The sequence below is a fragment of the Rousettus aegyptiacus genome, unplaced genomic scaffold (assembly GCF_014176215.1).
Source record: "Rousettus aegyptiacus isolate mRouAeg1 unplaced genomic scaffold, mRouAeg1.p scaffold_m13_p_4, whole genome shotgun sequence".
Classification (NCBI taxonomy): domain Eukaryota; kingdom Metazoa; phylum Chordata; class Mammalia; order Chiroptera; family Pteropodidae; genus Rousettus; species Rousettus aegyptiacus.
Genome location: NW_023416307.1, coordinates 61,536,139 through 61,555,193, shown reverse-complemented (window position 1 = coordinate 61,555,193; position 19,055 = coordinate 61,536,139). Strand labels below are relative to the sequence as shown.

General features: G+C 31.7%; 1 protein-coding gene across 1 annotated transcript in view; it reads right to left on the bottom strand.

The window, feature by feature from the left end:
* SLC9C1 (solute carrier family 9 member C1) overlaps window positions 1-19,055 on the bottom strand; it is a 90,483-nt gene that overhangs the window by 7,411 nt on the left and 64,017 nt on the right. The window contains exons 18-26 of the mRNA XM_036219503.1: window positions 17,669-17,854; window positions 17,248-17,397; window positions 15,822-15,873; window positions 14,381-14,529; window positions 7,391-7,516; window positions 6,133-6,231; window positions 5,522-5,695; window positions 1,320-1,451; window positions 997-1,182 (exon numbers count right to left, since the gene is read on the bottom strand). Of these exons, the coding sequence (XP_036075396.1) occupies window positions 997-1,182; window positions 1,320-1,451; window positions 5,522-5,695; window positions 6,133-6,231; window positions 7,391-7,516; window positions 14,381-14,529; window positions 15,822-15,873; window positions 17,248-17,397; window positions 17,669-17,854 (1,254 nt within the window). The remainder of the gene's footprint in view (window positions 1-996; window positions 1,183-1,319; window positions 1,452-5,521; window positions 5,696-6,132; window positions 6,232-7,390; window positions 7,517-14,380; window positions 14,530-15,821; window positions 15,874-17,247; window positions 17,398-17,668; window positions 17,855-19,055) is intronic.

Genomic DNA, 19,055 nt, shown 5'->3' with positions numbered 1-19,055 from the left:
AGGTATCACATTGGTGCTGGTGGCGTTACGCTTAGGAAATTTTGTTGTGATCATTTCTCACCCCAGGATTCCTCTTATCACCACCTCATATTTTCCTTATGTCCCAAACATACCCTGTAAGTACTTCTATCATGCTATAAATGTTTTACTTAATATATTTATATTACGCTTCTTTCCACTTGGTTGAGAGGACAAGTAGCGAGTCACATTTGTCTTGATCATTTTAGCATCTAGCACCATTTCCATTATATATTAGTTGCTTTAAAAAATATGTGCCTAATTTAATTGACTCTAGGTTCCTCTTTCAGTTTATTTTTTGTAGCTTTATTTTATATGTCCCCTGATTTCTTCTGACACACTTCTCTCTTATTCTACTCCAACATACACAGACATCTACACATACACACACACGAACATCTACACACACACACACACACACACATACATTCTTCTTTCTTTCTTTTTCACATGGCATAGCTTCTCATTTTGATTGGAAGAAAACTCAACGCCTTAAATATGAGATGTGCTACACTTTTACATTCACTTTTAGAGTACCCGGGGAAATACCTCTAGTACATTGTTAAACATGGGTCTGGTAGAACCTTTCTAGAGTACTGTCTATACAGATAGAGAGTGTGGTTCTTTTGCAATAGTAAATGAACTTAATAGGCACTCTCCTGATAATTACAACTGCAACATAATCTAATTGTAGCTAAAATGTATAGCTTGGTTTACTTAATCGACATTGAACAGGAATAGCTTGGTGTCTGGCTTACCTAGTGCCAAAGCAATCAATAACTTAGGGTGTGTGTGTTGCGTGTGTGGGATGTGGGGTGTGTGTGTGTGTGTGTGTGTGTGTGTGTGTGTGTGTGTGTTTATGGAGTGGTATGGCAAAGAGAGAGGATGGGAAAGTGAAAAAGGACAATTTTTATAACATTAATACATTGTTGGATACATGGCATATTGACCTAAAGACATGAATCAATATTCTTTTACCTGATGGCATGTTATGGGAATTAAGAAAGGTGCCTTATAAGCTTTTCGTAACTGACAATCTTCTACAGCTCCATGTATGAGGATGACATAAATTACAGTTTCATCATAGATGTCAGTCTTGGTGCCCTTTGGTATATCTTTTAAATTAACGTTACAGAGCTTTAATTGCATTTTGTAGGCCCAATCCTATAGGAAAAACACAATTTCATAAACCACTGTTTGTTTATAAACTTTAACATAAATTCCTAAATAATTAATTTATAATAATAGCTTAATGCAATTCCACTCAGAGAGAAGTACGAGTTTATACAAACACCTCTTACCTCATAAGATAAATGTTCCTTGATTTTTTTGGCAGTAATAGAAAGTCCAAGTTTCAGCCACATTTTATATTCAATGCGAGGACAGCATTGTTGAAAAGCTTCATATAAGTGATTTTTGGAAATAAAACATGTCTGGCAAAAGGAGGACATAAATTAATATTTTACTGGACTTATAATTCAAGGAAATAAGGTTTCCATATATATATATTTGTAAAGTTTCCATATGTGTGTATATGTGTGTGTGTGTGTGTGTGTGTGTGTGTATTTGAGGTTAAGAATTTAAATTATGTAAGATTCATGTTATTGTCTGACAACATAATAAAATACTTGTGTAATCTTATCATACACTAAATATTAAAAGACTACATGATCCAAAGAAAGGTTCTTTAAAATTCTAATAGATTCTGAAAAAAATAGAAAACAAAGTATCAAAAGTCTTTTAACGTTTTTAACTAAAGATGTAAATATTTATAAAACTACAGTATTTGAGGCAAGCAAACATTTCAGATAACAATAAAATGCTGATGCTGACAACAAACAGACAATTGATTATTAGGAATAAGCTGCTATGAATATACAAGACTATGAGTATGTTGGTTTTTATTTCTTTTTGGTAAGTATCTATAAGTGGGATTGCTGGGTAACATAGTAAGTATGTGCTTAACTTTATAAGAAACTAACTGCCAAGCCGTTTTCAGAAGGGATTGTAAGATTTTATGCTCTCATCAACCATGTATGAGAATTTCGGTTGCTTTACTTGGCATTCGGTCCTTTTATTTTAGCAATGTAATAGGTATGTAGTGATAACCAATCATGATTTTAATTTATATGTTATTAAAAGCTAACAACAGTGCAGATAGTCATTATATGTTGATTGGCCATTTATATACTCCTTTGTGAAGTGTCTGTTCAAATCCTGTGTCCAATTTTCAATTTGGTCACTTGTCTTCTTATCTGAGTTGTGAGAATTCTTTAGAGGTTCCTTTGTTAATTCCTTTTCGGATAAAGGTATTGTAAAAAAAAAAACTCCCCCTGACCCTCAGCCACTGGTTTGCCGTTTACAAATTCTTTATGGTGTCTTTTTAAAGAATTGAACATTTTAATTTTAGTGACATTCAGTTTATCAATGTTGCCTTTTGTAGTTAGGACTTTTTGTATCCTGATTAAGAAATCTTTGCCTATTTCAAGGTCTTTTGTGTTTTCTTCTAGAATTTTTATAGTTCTAGTTTTTATGTTTAAGTCTATAGTCATTCCAAGTTAATTTTTGTTCATAGTGTATCATTGCTGTTATAGAGATATTTAGTATTTTCAGGATCATTTTTTGAAAATATTATTATTGTTAAAAATCAATTGACTGTATATGTGGATCTACTTCCAGATTCTCTCATCTGTTCCATTGATCTATATTGTCTTAACCTTGAGCTAATAATATATGGTCCTGATTATTATATATTTATAAGTCTTTGAATCAGGCAGTGTAGGTCATCTAATGTTATTCTTTATCAAATCTATTTTGTCTAGTCTAGATCTTTTGCATTTTAATAGAAATTTTACAATCAGCTCATAAATTTCTATGAGGAAGCATCTGCTGAGATTTCATTGAGATTACATTAAATCTGTAGATCAATTTGGAAAGAATGGACATCTTAATAAAATTATGGCTTCCAATCCATGAATATGTTACACCTCTCCATTTATTTAGATCTTCTGTAAGTTCTCTAGAAAATATTTTGTAGTTTTCATTGTAGAGGGCTTGCACGTCTTTCATTAACCTTACTCCTATCCACTTTATCTAGTACAATAAGGCTAGACAGATGTTCCCTGATTTTTTTGGCAGTAATGCAAAGTCTAAGTTTTAGCCACAATTTATATTCAATAAAGAAATAAACTAACATAAAAATTATAAAGAAAACACTAAATTATTTCTGTAGATGGCATATATAAATTTTTAATTAAATTTTTAGGGTGACAGTTAATCAAATTACATAGGTTTCAAGTGTACAGTTCAATAATGTATCATCTGTATATTCCATTTTGTGTTCATTACCCAAAGTCAGATCTCCTGTCACCATGTATTTGTTAAATCCTAAAGAGCCTATCAAAAAATAACTAGAATTTACAGTGAATTTAACAATGCAGCAAGAACGTAGAATTCCAGAAATTAATTGTATTTTCAAATACTAGCAGCAAATAGTTGAAAATGAATTTCTTAAATTTTTTACAAAAAAAAAAAATTAAAATAAAGTGGCCTAGCAAACATTTGTTTACCAAATGTTCACTTTTCCATCTCCACGTGAATTTCCTTCTTTCCCCTTTGAAGTCCTAAACCATTCCTCCCTCTTCTCCTTAGCTCCAGATGGCATACAAACTTCAACTGTCTAATTTGTCCCAGGACTCCATATTCTAATAGAACCTTGTATTTACACATGTAATTAAATTTGATTATTTTTTCCTGTTAATCTCTCTTAAGTTATTTTAATTATTCAACCAGCCAGAAGGCCGGAGGGCAAAGGGGAAATTTTTCCAACCTCCCACAGTGACAAAACAACCTGAAACATCCCTGGCACTTTTTGACCGTCTGATATCTCTGTTTCATTCTTAACAATCTGGTGAATTTAGGTTTGTCTTATCCTGTGAATATGCAGCCTATCACTCAACCAATGACTTGTGGAGAACCATCACACAGACTTCTCAGTCTCCCTCTCAGCTCCTCCTCCTAGGCCCAGCTCTGCAGATTCCAGCCAGTTGAGCTGTCCCAACTTTGGATCTTTCTCTTCTTAGCTCAGAAGGATCATTATCTTCTGCTTGAATTCTTATTATGTGTGGCTGGAAACTGTCCTAGGCAGAGGGTCAAGGTGGATATTGCAAGTTTATCTCTCTCAAAGTTTCCAGACTTACACTGCCTTTTTTTCCAATGGCTGAAAATATTTGCCTTACAAATTTTGTCAACTTCTATAGTTGTTTATGGTGGGTGTACTAGTATGCTACCAGTAACTTCATTATAGCCAAAAGCAAAAGCATAGAATAGATTAATGCAATCCTAGGTTTTATATACTTTCTCTTGTAAATATTCTAATATACGTTACCGAATGATACAGGTTACTTTTCTCTTGCCTTTTTCCTCCTTCCCCTCCTTCTCCCCTTTTGATGCCAATGATTCATTGAAAAAAAAAAAAGGTTGTTTGGCTTGAAGGGCCTCCCACATTCTAGATTTATCTAATTATCTTCTCCTGGTGTCAATTAACTTGTTTCTCTCCTTCCTGTATTTTCTGTAGACTGGTTAGATTTAAAGGCTTCAGGTTTTCTCTTTTCTCTTATAAGAAGACTTCATAGGTGGTGCTAGTACTTCTGCTGCATCATCTGCATCATCTCATGAGCTATATGATGCTCAGCTGTCCCACTATTAATGACACTAAGATTATCTTTAGGTGGTATCAGCCTAGTACTTTCATTATAAATTTTCCATTAATACTCCAGTTAGTAGTTTTAGCATCAATTGATGGTTGTTGCCCAGGAGATATTCTAACTTTCTCATTCTATATTTGTAAACTGGAATTCTACTTTACAGAAAATTTTTATCATTCTTTGTTACTTTAGAAGTATTCATAAAGAAAAAACAGGGTAAATGTTTAATTTTTCCATGAAAAAATCCATTTTCAGAGTAATAAGTTGATACCCCAGCAACCTTATTAAAAATTTTAAAAATTTATATTGTTATTAACTTATGGATTTTTATATATTTATGGGGTTCATTTGTTTTCAGTCATTGTTCTTTACCATTCAAATTAGGTCATTGGAACCCTCTGTTGCTTTGAGAATTATGTCTTCAATCTCATCTAGGGAGTCTTTCATTCGCTTTGCTCAACTAGCTCTTTGACTTCCCTCCTTTCTTACCCTCCAAATTATGGTATTGGTAGTTAATTTACACCACCTAATTTTCCCATGAGAGAATTAATATAACTAGTTTTTCTGATTAAATTCTTCTTTCAATATGGTAAGTTAACTCTTGCAAGATATTTTGCCAGGACATTATACCAGGTAAATATAATTCTGTTAACAAATCTTGTTCTTTTACCATTTCTATTTTTAAAAAAATTCTATGAGACTGTAATTATATACGGACTACAAAAACACCCTTAAATCTTGTGCTAGGTATTTAACCAGATATAACAGTAAAACATAATAAGGTAATGTCGTCTGACCTCGACTACAGTTTTGCAGGTGGCAGAATATTTCATGGGTTCATTAGTTAAACAGTTCAGCTCTCCTATTATTTCTCCACTGATCATGTAGTCTGTGTAAGTTATCTGATTATCTTTCTCCTCCAACTCCTGGAATACTTGGTCGATTATCAAACCTGGCTTTGATCTTTTAAGCTATTCAGAAACAAAGAAAGAGAAAAATAGGTATGCTGATTAATTTACTAAAGCTATTTAATTTATTTTTTCTTTTAGTTTTAATAATTTTAATATGTACATATTATTTTGAAGATCCTGTACCCACTTTACAATGGCTAAATGCCCAACTCAAATACAAGATGAATAACAATTTATATTATAATTTTCCATCAAAGATGATTTTTTATTTTTATTTTTTTATTTTTATTTTTTTATTTTTTTATATTTATTTTTGTTATCTATGGGGAAGTATGGATTAAAAGGTAATGGGTATGTTATCCATTATTGTTGGGATGGTAGTTACTGTCCTAAAACAGGAACAATACAGTTCTCAACATAGAAAACTATTAATTCTCAATTTTATCAAGTTTTTAAACTAATGGTCACAAGTACATTTATAAATAATTCTGCCTTACCTTTACCATGCCTGAAATAATTATATAAATTCCTTTGGGCTCATCACCTTCTTCAAATATATCATTTCCACAATCAAATGTTACAATTTTGACTCTTTCCTTAAAAAAAAAAAATCAGCAAATATAGAAGCTATAAACAATATTTCAGCAGTGGTTGGGGATGTCAAAGTTTATATTCTGATAAAAATGTTTTACATTTTTAAAATAAATATCACTCAATGAGATCTGAGATCACATTAGTAATAAATTTGGAAGAGAAACTAGGACTTATGAATAGCAAAGAGAGGAAAGTGAATATTCATAGATATATGTAATTTCAGATGAGGTATTTATACATGGATTAAGAAAGAAATAATTTAATCTATAATGGAAAGATGGAACTATTCTGTCGGAATAAAAAATAATCAGAACAGATGCAGGATAATGGTACATATATGTTTTATACATACTCAAGCTCTAAATGTCTAATGAGGTAAATAAAAATTTTATTTATTCAAAATATCTTAATCAGGTGAACAAATATAATCAATTTTTTCACACCAAGTAGATATAGAGAAAGAATGTTATTGGAACAAGGTAGACCCATTTATTTGTTCATTCCACAAACATTTATTGAGCATCCACTATGAAATATGCAAAGTATCAGGGGCTGGGTATTCAAAAGTTGGATGAACCAAAAAATATAGTTTGGAAAAGAGATGTAAAGATGATTGTAATATAGTATACTTAATGGTATAGTAAAGGTATCTAATGAATACAATGGTAACACCTTTGGCCCTCCAAACTCAGGATGGACCACAGGATGATCTTCACTTGGTAGGATCTTTGACCCCAGAGCCTTTGGTGGGGATGTTTCCAGAGAAGCAATAAGGAGGGAGGGAAGGTTTCAGAGGGGAAAGTGAAAAAAAATAAAAAGATATTTCACAAAAAGTAAATAGCACTTACAGAAGAATGAAATTAGAAAACAATATAAAGTGCTTGGGGTCACACGAGTGTTTCAGTATAAATAAAGTGTGGAGCATCTGACAAATGGGCAACAGAAGATGATGATGGGGAGATACACAGGAGGCAGATTACAGAAAGACCTTACATGCCATTAAAATGGTTTTTGATTTTATCATACAGGTGATAATGGACATTTAAATAATTTTAAATTAGAGTATCATGATTAAATCTTTGCTTTTTAAAACATCATTTTTTTGGTACATAAAGATAGTATTACATTAAAGATATTATTACTAGGAAATAAAAATCTTACCTTAATAAATCTTATATACTTTTTGTCTTTATTCAGCCACGGAACATGGTTTAGTGTTTCAGTAATAGTAGGAGGTGTGATAATAGGTTGAAAATCAAGTAACTCTCTTTTTTTGTTCATTATTAACTAAAATCACAAAATTTAAGAAAAAAGATGAACAAAACTAGTGTTCATAGTATGTTTAAAACAATTATGACTTTGTACTATTTCTTTTTCTTACATGTAGGAGATTTTGGTTCTTCCACAGAAAACTCCAACCTCTCCCCTCTATTAGCATTTTTTCTTATATTATCATATTCTGAAGTCATAGATTAAATTTTTAAAAGTAAACCTTTTTTCTAAAGTTTCACAGGTAAGCAAAAAGTGCACTAATTATAAAAGTCCACTCAAAGAACATTTACAGTGTGAAAACACCTGTGTAGCCAGCACCCAGATTAAGATATAAAACATTTACTATCCCTAGAATCCTCCCTTATGTTCTCCAAAGACAATCATTCTTCTATCACCAGAGTTTAGCGTTATCTGAATTTGAGCTTTATCTGCATAAAATTAAAGCAGATTAACTCGTTTGTGTCTGGTTTCATTTGCTCAACATTCATTTCTGAGCTTCATCAGAATGATGATGCAAAAATTAATTCATGTCATTTTCATTATTGTATAGGAGTATGGTGTATTATTATACCACAGCTGAATCTACTGTTGATTAAAATTTGGGTTGCTCCAGTTTTGAGCTTTGTAATATTGGTATGAGTATTTGTTTGCTGTGCATGTGTATATATTTCTGCTGAATATATGCTTATATAATCTAATTACATGTCGTAAGATATGTATATGTACAAATTTAGTAGATTTTGCCAGACATTTTCCCAAAATTACTGCATCATGTTACACTCCCGCTGTAATCTAATCATTCTGCACCATTTGTCTACACTTGGTATTGTCAGATTTTTTTTTAAATTAAGTATTCTGGTAGTTGTGTTATTAGTGTTTCATTTTAGTTTTAATTTACCTTAAGGTTAGAAAATGATATTGGACATCTTTTGTTATGTTTATTGACTCTTTGAATACCTTCTGTTGTGAATTGTCTATTCAAATCTTTTTACCGTTTTTTTAAAAATGGATTTTCTGTCTTATTCTTATTGATTTGTAAGAGATTTTTGTAAATTCTGGCATGAATCCTTTGTTGAATATATTTATTTTGAAAATATCTTCTACCTTTTTATGGATTTTCTTTTCAATCTCTTATTTTTTAATAAAAATGTTCTCTATTTAAAGGGTCATTTCAATCCAATTTTCTGGCCTGTTTAAGAAATCTTTGCTTATACTAATATAAAAATTTTCTCATGTTATCTTCTAAAAGCTTATTTTTTTACCTTTTTAAAGTTATGAACAATCTATTTGGAAATTCTAGACTTGATTTTTTTATGTGTGGTATGAGATAAGAGTTCAGATTCATTAATGAAATAGGTGCAAGAACTCTATACAGATAAGCAGAAGAACCACTAAGACAAAATTAAAACCTAATTAAATGGAGAGATACGTAATGGATTGAATCCATATCACAAAGGTGTCAGTTTTCTCTAAATTGATGCATAGGCTTACTGGAATCTCAGTAGAAATTTCAATTATTTAGTAGAAATTTCAGGTTATTTAGTAGAAATTGACAGCTGATTCTAATATTTGAAAATATGAAATCCCAAAACAAGTCAAAATAATCTTGAAGAAAAGAACAGAGCTGGAATATAACCACAATCATATATAAAGATTTATTATTAAGTTTCAGTATAAGATGGTGTGATATACAATGAAAAAGATTCAAGGATAGATAAATGAAACAATGTAACAGAAAAGAGTCCAGAAACTTATCAACATATACACATTCATCTTATTTATGAAGTGCTCCTTAAGTGTAGTACAATAAGGCAGAATGATCTTTTACATAAATGACGATGGATCAATAAATTATCTATATGGGAAAAAAATGTTAACTTTAAGCTAGCATTTTTCTGTAAAACCTTCTAAATGGCCTTGCTTCTGTTTATTATTTCTATTTTGTACAGGGTAAAATGTCCCCATAATCAGATATATTAATCCTGGTTTTCTAAATTTAATTCTCCCAGTCTTTTAAGACAGAAATATACTCATTTCTTTCTATTTTTGATTTTTGATGGTGTTGTGCTTAAAAGCATAGGCTCTGGAATCAAAATTCTTAGGTTAGAATACTGTCTCCATATTTACTAATTATCTGACCTCGGGGTAGGTTTCCTCATCTCCCTGCGCCTCAGTTTCATCTTTTATAAAATAAGGACAATGAAAGCACCGAAGTCATAGTGTTGCTGTGAAGATCAGATGAGTAAAGATTTACTATTTGTTTTCATCTTTTATTATTCTCTTTGTATTATTTTACTGTGGTCTTTTACAGGTTTTCCTCTAATGTTATACATTTTTTATTCAGTGAAGATGCCCCTTTTCACAGATCTTCTCATTATAGTTAAGTGAGATTACAGACGAGACCATTGGACTGTAAAATAAGAATAACTTGAAAATAAACTACATTGTAATTCCCAATTTGTACTTCTTAATCCCTTCACCTTTTTCATCCAGCCCCACATCTCCCCTCCCATTTGGCAGCCATCAGTTTGTTCTACCTATGAGTCTGTTTCTGTTTTATTTGTTCTTTTATTTTGTTCTTTAGATTCCACATATAAGTGAAATCATGTGCATTGGTCTTTCTCTGACTTATTTCACTTAGCGTAATGCCCTCTAAGTAGAGTGCCAGGTGGGTTCTAGACTTATCAGGGCCGGGGGAGATCACTATATAAATTATATAAATTAACCAGTATGCTGTACACCTGAAACTAATATAAAATAATATTGAATGTCAACTGTAATTGAAAAAAAAAACTTAAACAAGTCCATAAAAACAATAAAAATAATCTACATTGATCATAGCGAATTTGTTTATTCATACAAGGTATACAGGTATTTAGTGGTAATGGAGTAATCTATAGAAGTATAAACTAAATCATGTCTTTGGAATATTATTCTCAATACATCAGGAAAATTGTGGCAACTAGGGGCTTAGAAGACAGTATATAGTATAAAATCTTCTTTAAAAAATTAGTTTACTTATTATACAAGTGATGTATTAGAACATTTCTGAGTAAGTTTTAAGCATTATAAAAAGTAGAAATAAAATAGCTCCCTTCATCCTCCGCTTTTCTTACCACTCTTTGCATCAGGTGCAACCAATATTAAGTTTCATATATTTTCATCCAGATTTTTCAAAACAGTATACACACACACACACACACACGCACACACACGCGCACACACACACACACTATATATATATATACAGAAATTTTAAAAACTCTAAGTTGAACATATTATATATTGTTTTAGAAATTAATTTTCCCCTACTAACAATATATAGATCTACATATAGATCTTTCTTATTTCTGTTTTCACAATTTACACAAATCATTCCCAGTTTGATGAACATATAGGTTATTTCTAACATATGTTTGAATATATATCTTTGTTTATTTTTTAATATTTGTACATTTCTACATGTATAATTACTGGTTTAAAGGATATGAATTTTTAAAGTTATCATTTGCTAAATTGCCCTCCAGAATGGCTGTACTCATTTGCATTTTATTCTGCCACATTTAGGTCTATTTTCTCATAACCTCATTAGCATTGAACATAGACAGTTTTTTTCATTATGCTAATTTAAATGGGCAAATTTTCATTTCGCCTGTGTGAAATGCCTGTTTCATGTTCTTTCCTCACTTTTTATAGGCTTCTTTGCCTTTTTACATTGATTTGTGGGAACTTCTTAGATATTATTGCTATAACTATTTTGTGTGAATTTTTGTTGTAGATATCTTCCAAGCTGTGCCTTGGTTCTTAACTTGTTTGTAATATATTTCAACATACGAAGTTTAAATCGTTCACACTAATGGTATCTGGGTTTTTTGAATGGTTTAACAAAGCTTCTCTTACATCAGTATAAAGATATTCTCTATATTTGATAACATTTACATAATTTTTCATGTTTAAATTGTCATTATATCTGGAAAGTTTTCTTTCACTCCGTGGTGTGGTGTATGGACCTAATCTAATTTTTTTCCGTATGAATTTCGAATGTCTCAGCACCATTTACTGAATAACCTATTGTTTTTCCTATTTGCAATGTTATGTCAATATATACTAGATCACTAAGTGTATTTAGGTCTGCTACATAATTCATCTGTTCCATAGATATTTTTTCTAATTCTATTCTAATTTCATATTATTTGATTATTATGGATTTATAACATGTCTTAATATCTAGTAGGGTAAACATTTTCTCTGTTCCACCCCTCTTTTTTTCATTTGTAGTAAAACACAAAAAATATAAAATTTACTATCTTAACCATTTTAAGTGTACATTCTTTCTTCCCTCCAGGTCCTGAACCACCGTTTTACTTTCTGTCTTTAAGATTTTGACAGCTTTAAGCACCTCATATAATTGGAATCCTATAGTGTTTGTCTTTTTCTAGCTGTCTTATTTTACTTAGTATGTCTTCAAGGTTCATTCATGCTATCTATAGTAAACATCAGAATTCCCTCCCTTTTTAAGGCTGAATAATATTCCATTGTAAGTGTATACTGCATTTTGCTTACCAATTTATCTATCAGTGGACACTTGGATTGTTCCTTGTTTTAGCAATTGTGAACAATGATGCTATGAACATGGGCATACAAATATCTTTGAGATCTTATTTTCAATTTTTTAAAGTATGTTCTCAAAAGTGGTATTGCTGAATCTTATGGCAATTCTATTTTTAATTTTTTGGTGAAGTGTCGTACTGGCTTTTACAGCAGCTGTACCATTTTACATTCCCACCAATGGTGCATAAGGTTTTTTGTTTTTTGTTTTATGGTAATAGCCATCCTAATTGATATGAGAATGGTTTCTCATTGTAATTTTGATTTGCATTTCCTTAATGATTAGTGATGTCAAGCATCTTTTCTTGTACTTATCAGTCCTTTGTATATCTTCTTTGGAGAAATAGTTAGATCATGTTTTGCTGCTGTTGTTGTTGTTGTTTTGTCTGTTCTTCCAATCTTTGTATTTTAATTGAAAATTTATTTACATTTAAAGTAACTACTGGTAAGGGAGAACTGATTGCCTAGTAGCCTTTCATTTTATTCTGTAGGGCTCCTTTTAGCATTTTTTTCCAGGGTAGTTCCAGTGGTAATAAACTCTCTCAGCTTTTGTTTATCTGGAAATGTCTTAATTTCTCCTCAATTCTAAAGGACAGTTTTGCTGGACATAGGTTTCTTGGTTGATAGGTTTTTTTGTTTGTTTATTTGTTTTTTTTAAATTTTAGCTCTCTAAATATATTGGCACACTTCCTTCTGGTCTTCAAAGTTTCTGATGAGAAATCACTGATAATTTTATTGTGGATTCTTTGTATGTGATAAGTTGCTTTTCTCTTGCTGATTTCAAACTTCTCATTTTGTGTTTTGACAGTTTTGATGTGGGTGTCTTTGATTTATCCTACCTGGAGTTCACTGAGCTTCTTGGATATTAATATTCATGTATTTCATCAATTTTGGGAACTTTCTTGTCATTATTTCTTCACTTTTTTTCTCCGTCCCTTTCTTTTTCTCTTCTCCTTGTGGGTCTCCCAGAATTCATATGTTGGTTAATTTGATGGGTCCTATAGGTCCCTTAGACTCTGTTCGCTTTTCTTCAAATGTTTTATTTCTGTTCTTTGAATACAATAATTTTCATTGTGTTATCTTCAGAGTGACTATTTTAGCTGCCCAAATATGTTTTGCAGTTTTTGCCACATAGATGTTATATATTTTATGTCAGGTTCACACTTAAGGATTTAGAATTTTTAATTGCTATTGTGAAGAGTATTTTTCTATATTTTCTTTAGTTGAGGATGAATTTAAATGTTGATTTTGTTTCTGGATACCCTATTGAATTCTCTTATTAATCTTACAGTTTTTACTTCCCTAGAATTTTAAATTAAACAATCAACAAATAATAGCAATTTTTATCTCTTTTTAATGTTTCCATCTGTTAATTTCTTTTTTTTCTTAATGACCTAACTAAGACTTCTAGTATAGCACTTAATGTTTAGAATGACATTGTTCATTCTTCTTTAGTTACTGACTTTAATACAGCTAACTGTTTTGTCATCTTAACTATGTTTGCTTCAGATTTTTAATAGATACCATTTGATCCACTTAAGAATGTTACTTCTTTTGTTGACCTTGTAAGATGTTTTTTGGACATTCTGAATGAAGGCTGAGTTTTATCAAATGTTTTTTCTACTTCAATCACTTAATGAGTGAATTATATAGCTATTTTAGAAGATAAAACTCTCTTAGTCATAGCCTAATATGCTTTAGTGTATTGCCAGATTTAAGTAGCTACTACTATGTTAAGAAGTTTTGCATATGTATTCACAAGTATAATAACTTTATTTTTTTATTCTCCTTATACGATTTCTAATTCGGAGACTGAATTTTGTACTTATAGAATGAATTGGAAATTTTTATCTCTTTACATGTAATGGTGTCATTTAAACTTAGAAAAAGGAAATGTAGTTAATTTTTACCCTATCATATGTGTTCTTATAAATCACGGTTTCTATGGGAAAAGTTGTTTCAATGTCACAGATAATTTCCAGGAACATATTGGTATCCACTTCGCCCTAGGATGAGAGCAGTTTTGTCATAGTCTCAGTCTGGGAGAAAAGCATAGAGAGAAGTAGTTCCTCAGTACTACTGCAAAATAAAAAAGAAAAGTGGACCACTGAACTGCAGGAAGGAAACACTCTATGGTGTATGTGCTTTTTTTTTAGACAATAATTTTAAGTTAGAAATTCATATCTCAGGGATGGCCTGTATTGGAAAGAACCAAAAGTAGGTTTGAAGATAATAAATGTCACTATTTACTCTGAAGATACTTCATCTCACCTTATTAATTTCAGAAGCTTCAATTTTATGAAGAATTCCTTTTAACCTGAAAACCCTAATAATTTCTTTAGCCAAATTGAGCATGACATTAATCTCCTCCTTTGTTTTCATAGCGACAGCAATTTCAGTGTGATCACACTCTAAGTAGCCTGAAAAATAACAAAATATTTTCAGATAAAGTAAGGACATCTTAAATATATTTCATTTGGACAATAAGGTAATATCTCTGCTCTAAATTCATGGAGTACAACCCTTAAAACAGGAAAACATATCTTTATTCCTGATGAGGCCTCTGCAATTAATTGTAATTCACCTATAGTTGCAGAGTTCTGCCTGTCATTTTTTTTTTTTTTGTCATTGATTCATTCTTTTGCCTAAACCTATGAAAAAAGACATATAGCTTCAATCCTATGATTAACAATTATACCAATCCACCTGCACTGGATCTGGGCTCTAGGTCTGGAGTTTATGACCCATTTTTTTTACCCTGTTTAAATCAGGATTTTTGACTACAGACTGTGGGCTTAGATATGGTTTTTAATTAAGTACTTTTACTCAACCGGTGTCATTTTCCACTCACCCTGTCTGCAAGCACATACCTCATTTATCTATGTTCTTCTACCTGTCTGTTCTGGATTTCTGGATTCCCATGAGAATTTCATCCTCTTACATTGTACATTTGAGCTTTTCCTTGTTCATGACTTCTGATATGGCTTGACAACTGTCTGCCATGCAAGATATCTCAAACCTCGCCTCATTTCCAGGCTTGTTGTGTCCTTTTGCTGCCAACCATCTAGTCCTCAAGCCCCTCCTCCTAACATATAAACATTATGTTATAGGAATGTGTCCTACTTCTGGTATTTACCCTGCACTGGGAGCATGAGCCAACATGATTCAGATAGATATAGGCTGTTGTCACATTTGGGCGTTCAGCCTTCCAGCAGGCATAACAATCTGTGAAACTGTTCTGATTTCAACTCGTTATAAAGCCTAAATCTTCAGACAGCAGCTCTGTGGCAAGTGGAAGGAAAACATAACTTTTTGTTGTTGTTGTTGTTGTTGTTGTTGTTGTTGCTGCTGCTCAAGAAGATATGAGCACCACTGGTTTGGAGGAAAATAGAATTATAAGGTGATGATAACATGTGTAACCATGCCATGAAAATGTGTGTGTGTGTGTGTGTGTGTGTGTGTATGTGTGTGTGTTTTAACTGAAATTAAAAGGTCTTAATTATGGCATAGTGTAGAGGGATCAAGTTTGGAGAGATAATATTATACTATTTCTATCCAGCCAAAAATATTATCATGTTGATTGTTGAAGTTATCCACTTTCTTAATAGTAAGTAGGTTCCCTCAAAGACCAGTTTAGTTATCAAAACCATTGTCTCTTTGAAGTAGTGATGATAAGAGATGGTCATGAATCTTTAAGGCGAGAGGTACCTACCTAGCTCTTTCATAGCATGTACCGTATTCGTTGTTACCCTCTTTAATAACATCTATGAAACAAAAGAAACATTATCCCCATTGGAAAACAAACTGTTATAAAATGTCTTAACATTTGCAACTAATGGATTTTTAACCTAAATTAATAACTAAAGAAAAATATTATGGAGAACTCTTAAAGGATTAGAATTGAAATTTATGCACTGAATTTTATTTTGCTCCAGCAAGGGTAGTGGAGAGGATAAGCAGTGGCATTCTCTAGGTTGATGTTGAGAAGACTGAAGGTGCACCATATATTTTTTTCTTAAAGTAACTTGCCTTAGGATATTATTGATTCTGAAAAATGAAGGTATGATAGGTACTTTCCCATTCAACTTTATGGAAGCCTCCAAATTTGGGACACAGAGATGGCTTTTAACCTTGAGTGAGTTAGGCGTTTTGGCCAAATCGTGTGAGAGCAGAAATGAGGACTAAAAGTGGACATCTTATAGAGTCAATCTTTGTATTTTCTACTCTGAATCTTCACATTCCAGTGCTAAATATGAGTGGTTAGAAAAGGTAACAAAATTTGGGAAAATAGTTTTAAAGTTACAGATGGTGAAGAGAAGAAAGATACTGCTTTTTATGTTCTACTACCTATTCAATGTTCAACTTTCTCAAGTACAAAGCTTTGGGCATATAACATACAGCATATAAACGTACTAAATTGCTTTGAAAAGTAAATATTTAATTTCTGACATAGCCGACAGCTCATATGCTCTTATCAGTGTTAATCTACCTCAATCAAGAAGATAAAAAATAAAAGCTAGCACTAAGGCCCTAGAATTCTCTTTGCTGTTTACCAACTATGTGAATTTGGGCATAATCATTTAACCTCACTTGGGTACATTTTTCTCATCTGCATAATGAGGGAATTAGATAAGGTTTCCCTCTGGATGAGTTAGTGTTATTTCTTTCTGTTTGCCAGATCTCCATCCTTTTCTTCTTTTACTATTTACTGTGGGAAAATTAGGGATAGAAGAGAGCTAGAGGGAGTCTTTGCAAATTATGAGGAAGCTCTGTTTGTTCAACACTGTGATTACTTCTCATCCTTCAATATTTTCTATTTAATATATCTGTAGCCTGACAGATCCTGGAACTTGCATTGGGAGGGAACCAATCACTGCTCATGGGTTTCATGATCACCTCTACAAGGACTGAAAGGTATGTTTCAAGAGCCTTTTAACTTGCTAATATGGCACAGACATTTCAGTGAGGAGGCATTTGGGTAATCTAAAGGTAAATTAGTTTAAATTTTTACAAAAATTACCTACCAAACCAGGAGTCAAAGACCACATCTACCTATAGAGACAGAGTACATGATAGGTGAGGGCAACTGAGGGGTAGGGAAAATAAACCCTTTTCTTAGTATTTAAAGTTTTTCTCACCTGTTTAACCTGTTTAGAATTGGCAATCTGATTAATTATAGTCATTATATCTGCTTCACCTTGAACATATCCTTTCAGTATAGCATACTTAAAGGATAGCTGATGACTCATCTTTTCATCTATTAATTGCAGCAACTTTGGTGTTACTAGCTGAAAAAAAAGAACTACTATTTAATATGAACTGTACAAATTTTAATTGATGATATGCTCATTAGTGTAACTGACATGAATTTCTAATATAATTTGAATATTTGTAATATAATGTGTTATAAAACTTAATTTGTCAAAGGAAACTGAAATCTAAAATATAAACATCGAATCAACTCAAAGTGGAAGCCATAAAACTACTCAACTGATTTTAGTTTGTATTATACAAAACAGTCAGAATAAATTTGAAATTGCACTTTTAAATAGTTTTTACCTTCAAAATGCGTAGTATGCGAAAAAGTCGAACAGTTTTTAAAAAGACTACTATTTGAATCAAATAAAAAACACGAGTAATAGAATATGTCTCAATAAGTACTACATCTATGATGCCAGTTAATGTGATTGTCAATTCAAATAGGTTCCAGGTATGTAAAAAATATTCTTTCCTCATTGCTGCTATCTGTTGATTAAAAAAAAACACACACACACACACATACACACATTATCTTGTTTGTTCGTGATTTACTATACCATTTTTCCACAATAACTGAAACATTACTAGGTAGGTTTTTCTCTGATCTACCTTTAAACTCTAACTCTGAAATACTAGAAACAATCATATTAATGTTAAATTAAATGGTTAAAATATTGAAGTATCTATTCCAAATGAGAAAATATTCAAAATACCTACTATTTTATGGTAGTTCATTTATTCATTCTTTTTTTATTTCAAAAAACTTTTATCGAAAACCTACTATATGTAAGAGAGTGGGAAATGTCAAAGATATTATAGATTTCAGCCTGGAAAATTAGGTTTCCTGTGGAATTTTGGAAAAAGAGTAAATTTAGAAAAAATACATTTAAAAAAATATGCTGTCCGACCTTACTATTTTGTGTAAGAAACTCCTGTTTTTTCCCATAACACCTCGTGTAGTCCTTTATCTTTATTATAATGCTTAAAATATTCATTTTGCAATTTTGATTCATTTGTCCTCTTTTAGTATCCTGATGCCCCTACTCTTCATGATTCAAAGAAAGTGTAGGAGGCAGACATATTCATGTCCCAGGGAAAGCATATGCTCCACTATAAATTAAGAAATTGCTATGTTTGTCTGTAAACAGACTCCTGTGTGTTTAGCAGTAGAGTCATTTCCCTTGAGTCTGCTCCCATTTGGCTGAGCTGCGGAAATTTAATGTCTGAATCTAGGAAGCGAATGACCAGATTCTGGCCTTGTGAAGTCCTGCTCATGTCATTATTTAGCCTCTGGAGATGTCTCCTTCTCTTCTTATTGAAATAATATAGGTTGAATCATTCTCTTAGGAACTTGAGAGGACCAGTATAAAGAGAAAGACTTTGTCCAAATATCAAGTATTCAGAAAGGTGAAGGAGTTATCTTGAAGTATCTAGAATACAGCCACAGGAGAGGAACAGCTCGGGTCTCTCGTCTGAAAAATGGAAGGCATAATATACATCTGCCTTAAAGGGTTAATTTAAGAATTTGAAATGTTATAACCAAATGACTGGCACTTGATAAGTGATCATTTATTATTATTGTTATTAACATAATGGATATTTAAAAAGGGACAGTACAAAGGAGCAGAACTGAACCAAATAGACAAAAGGGCAAAGGAAATGATAAGTGCAGGCAAGTTTGCAAATT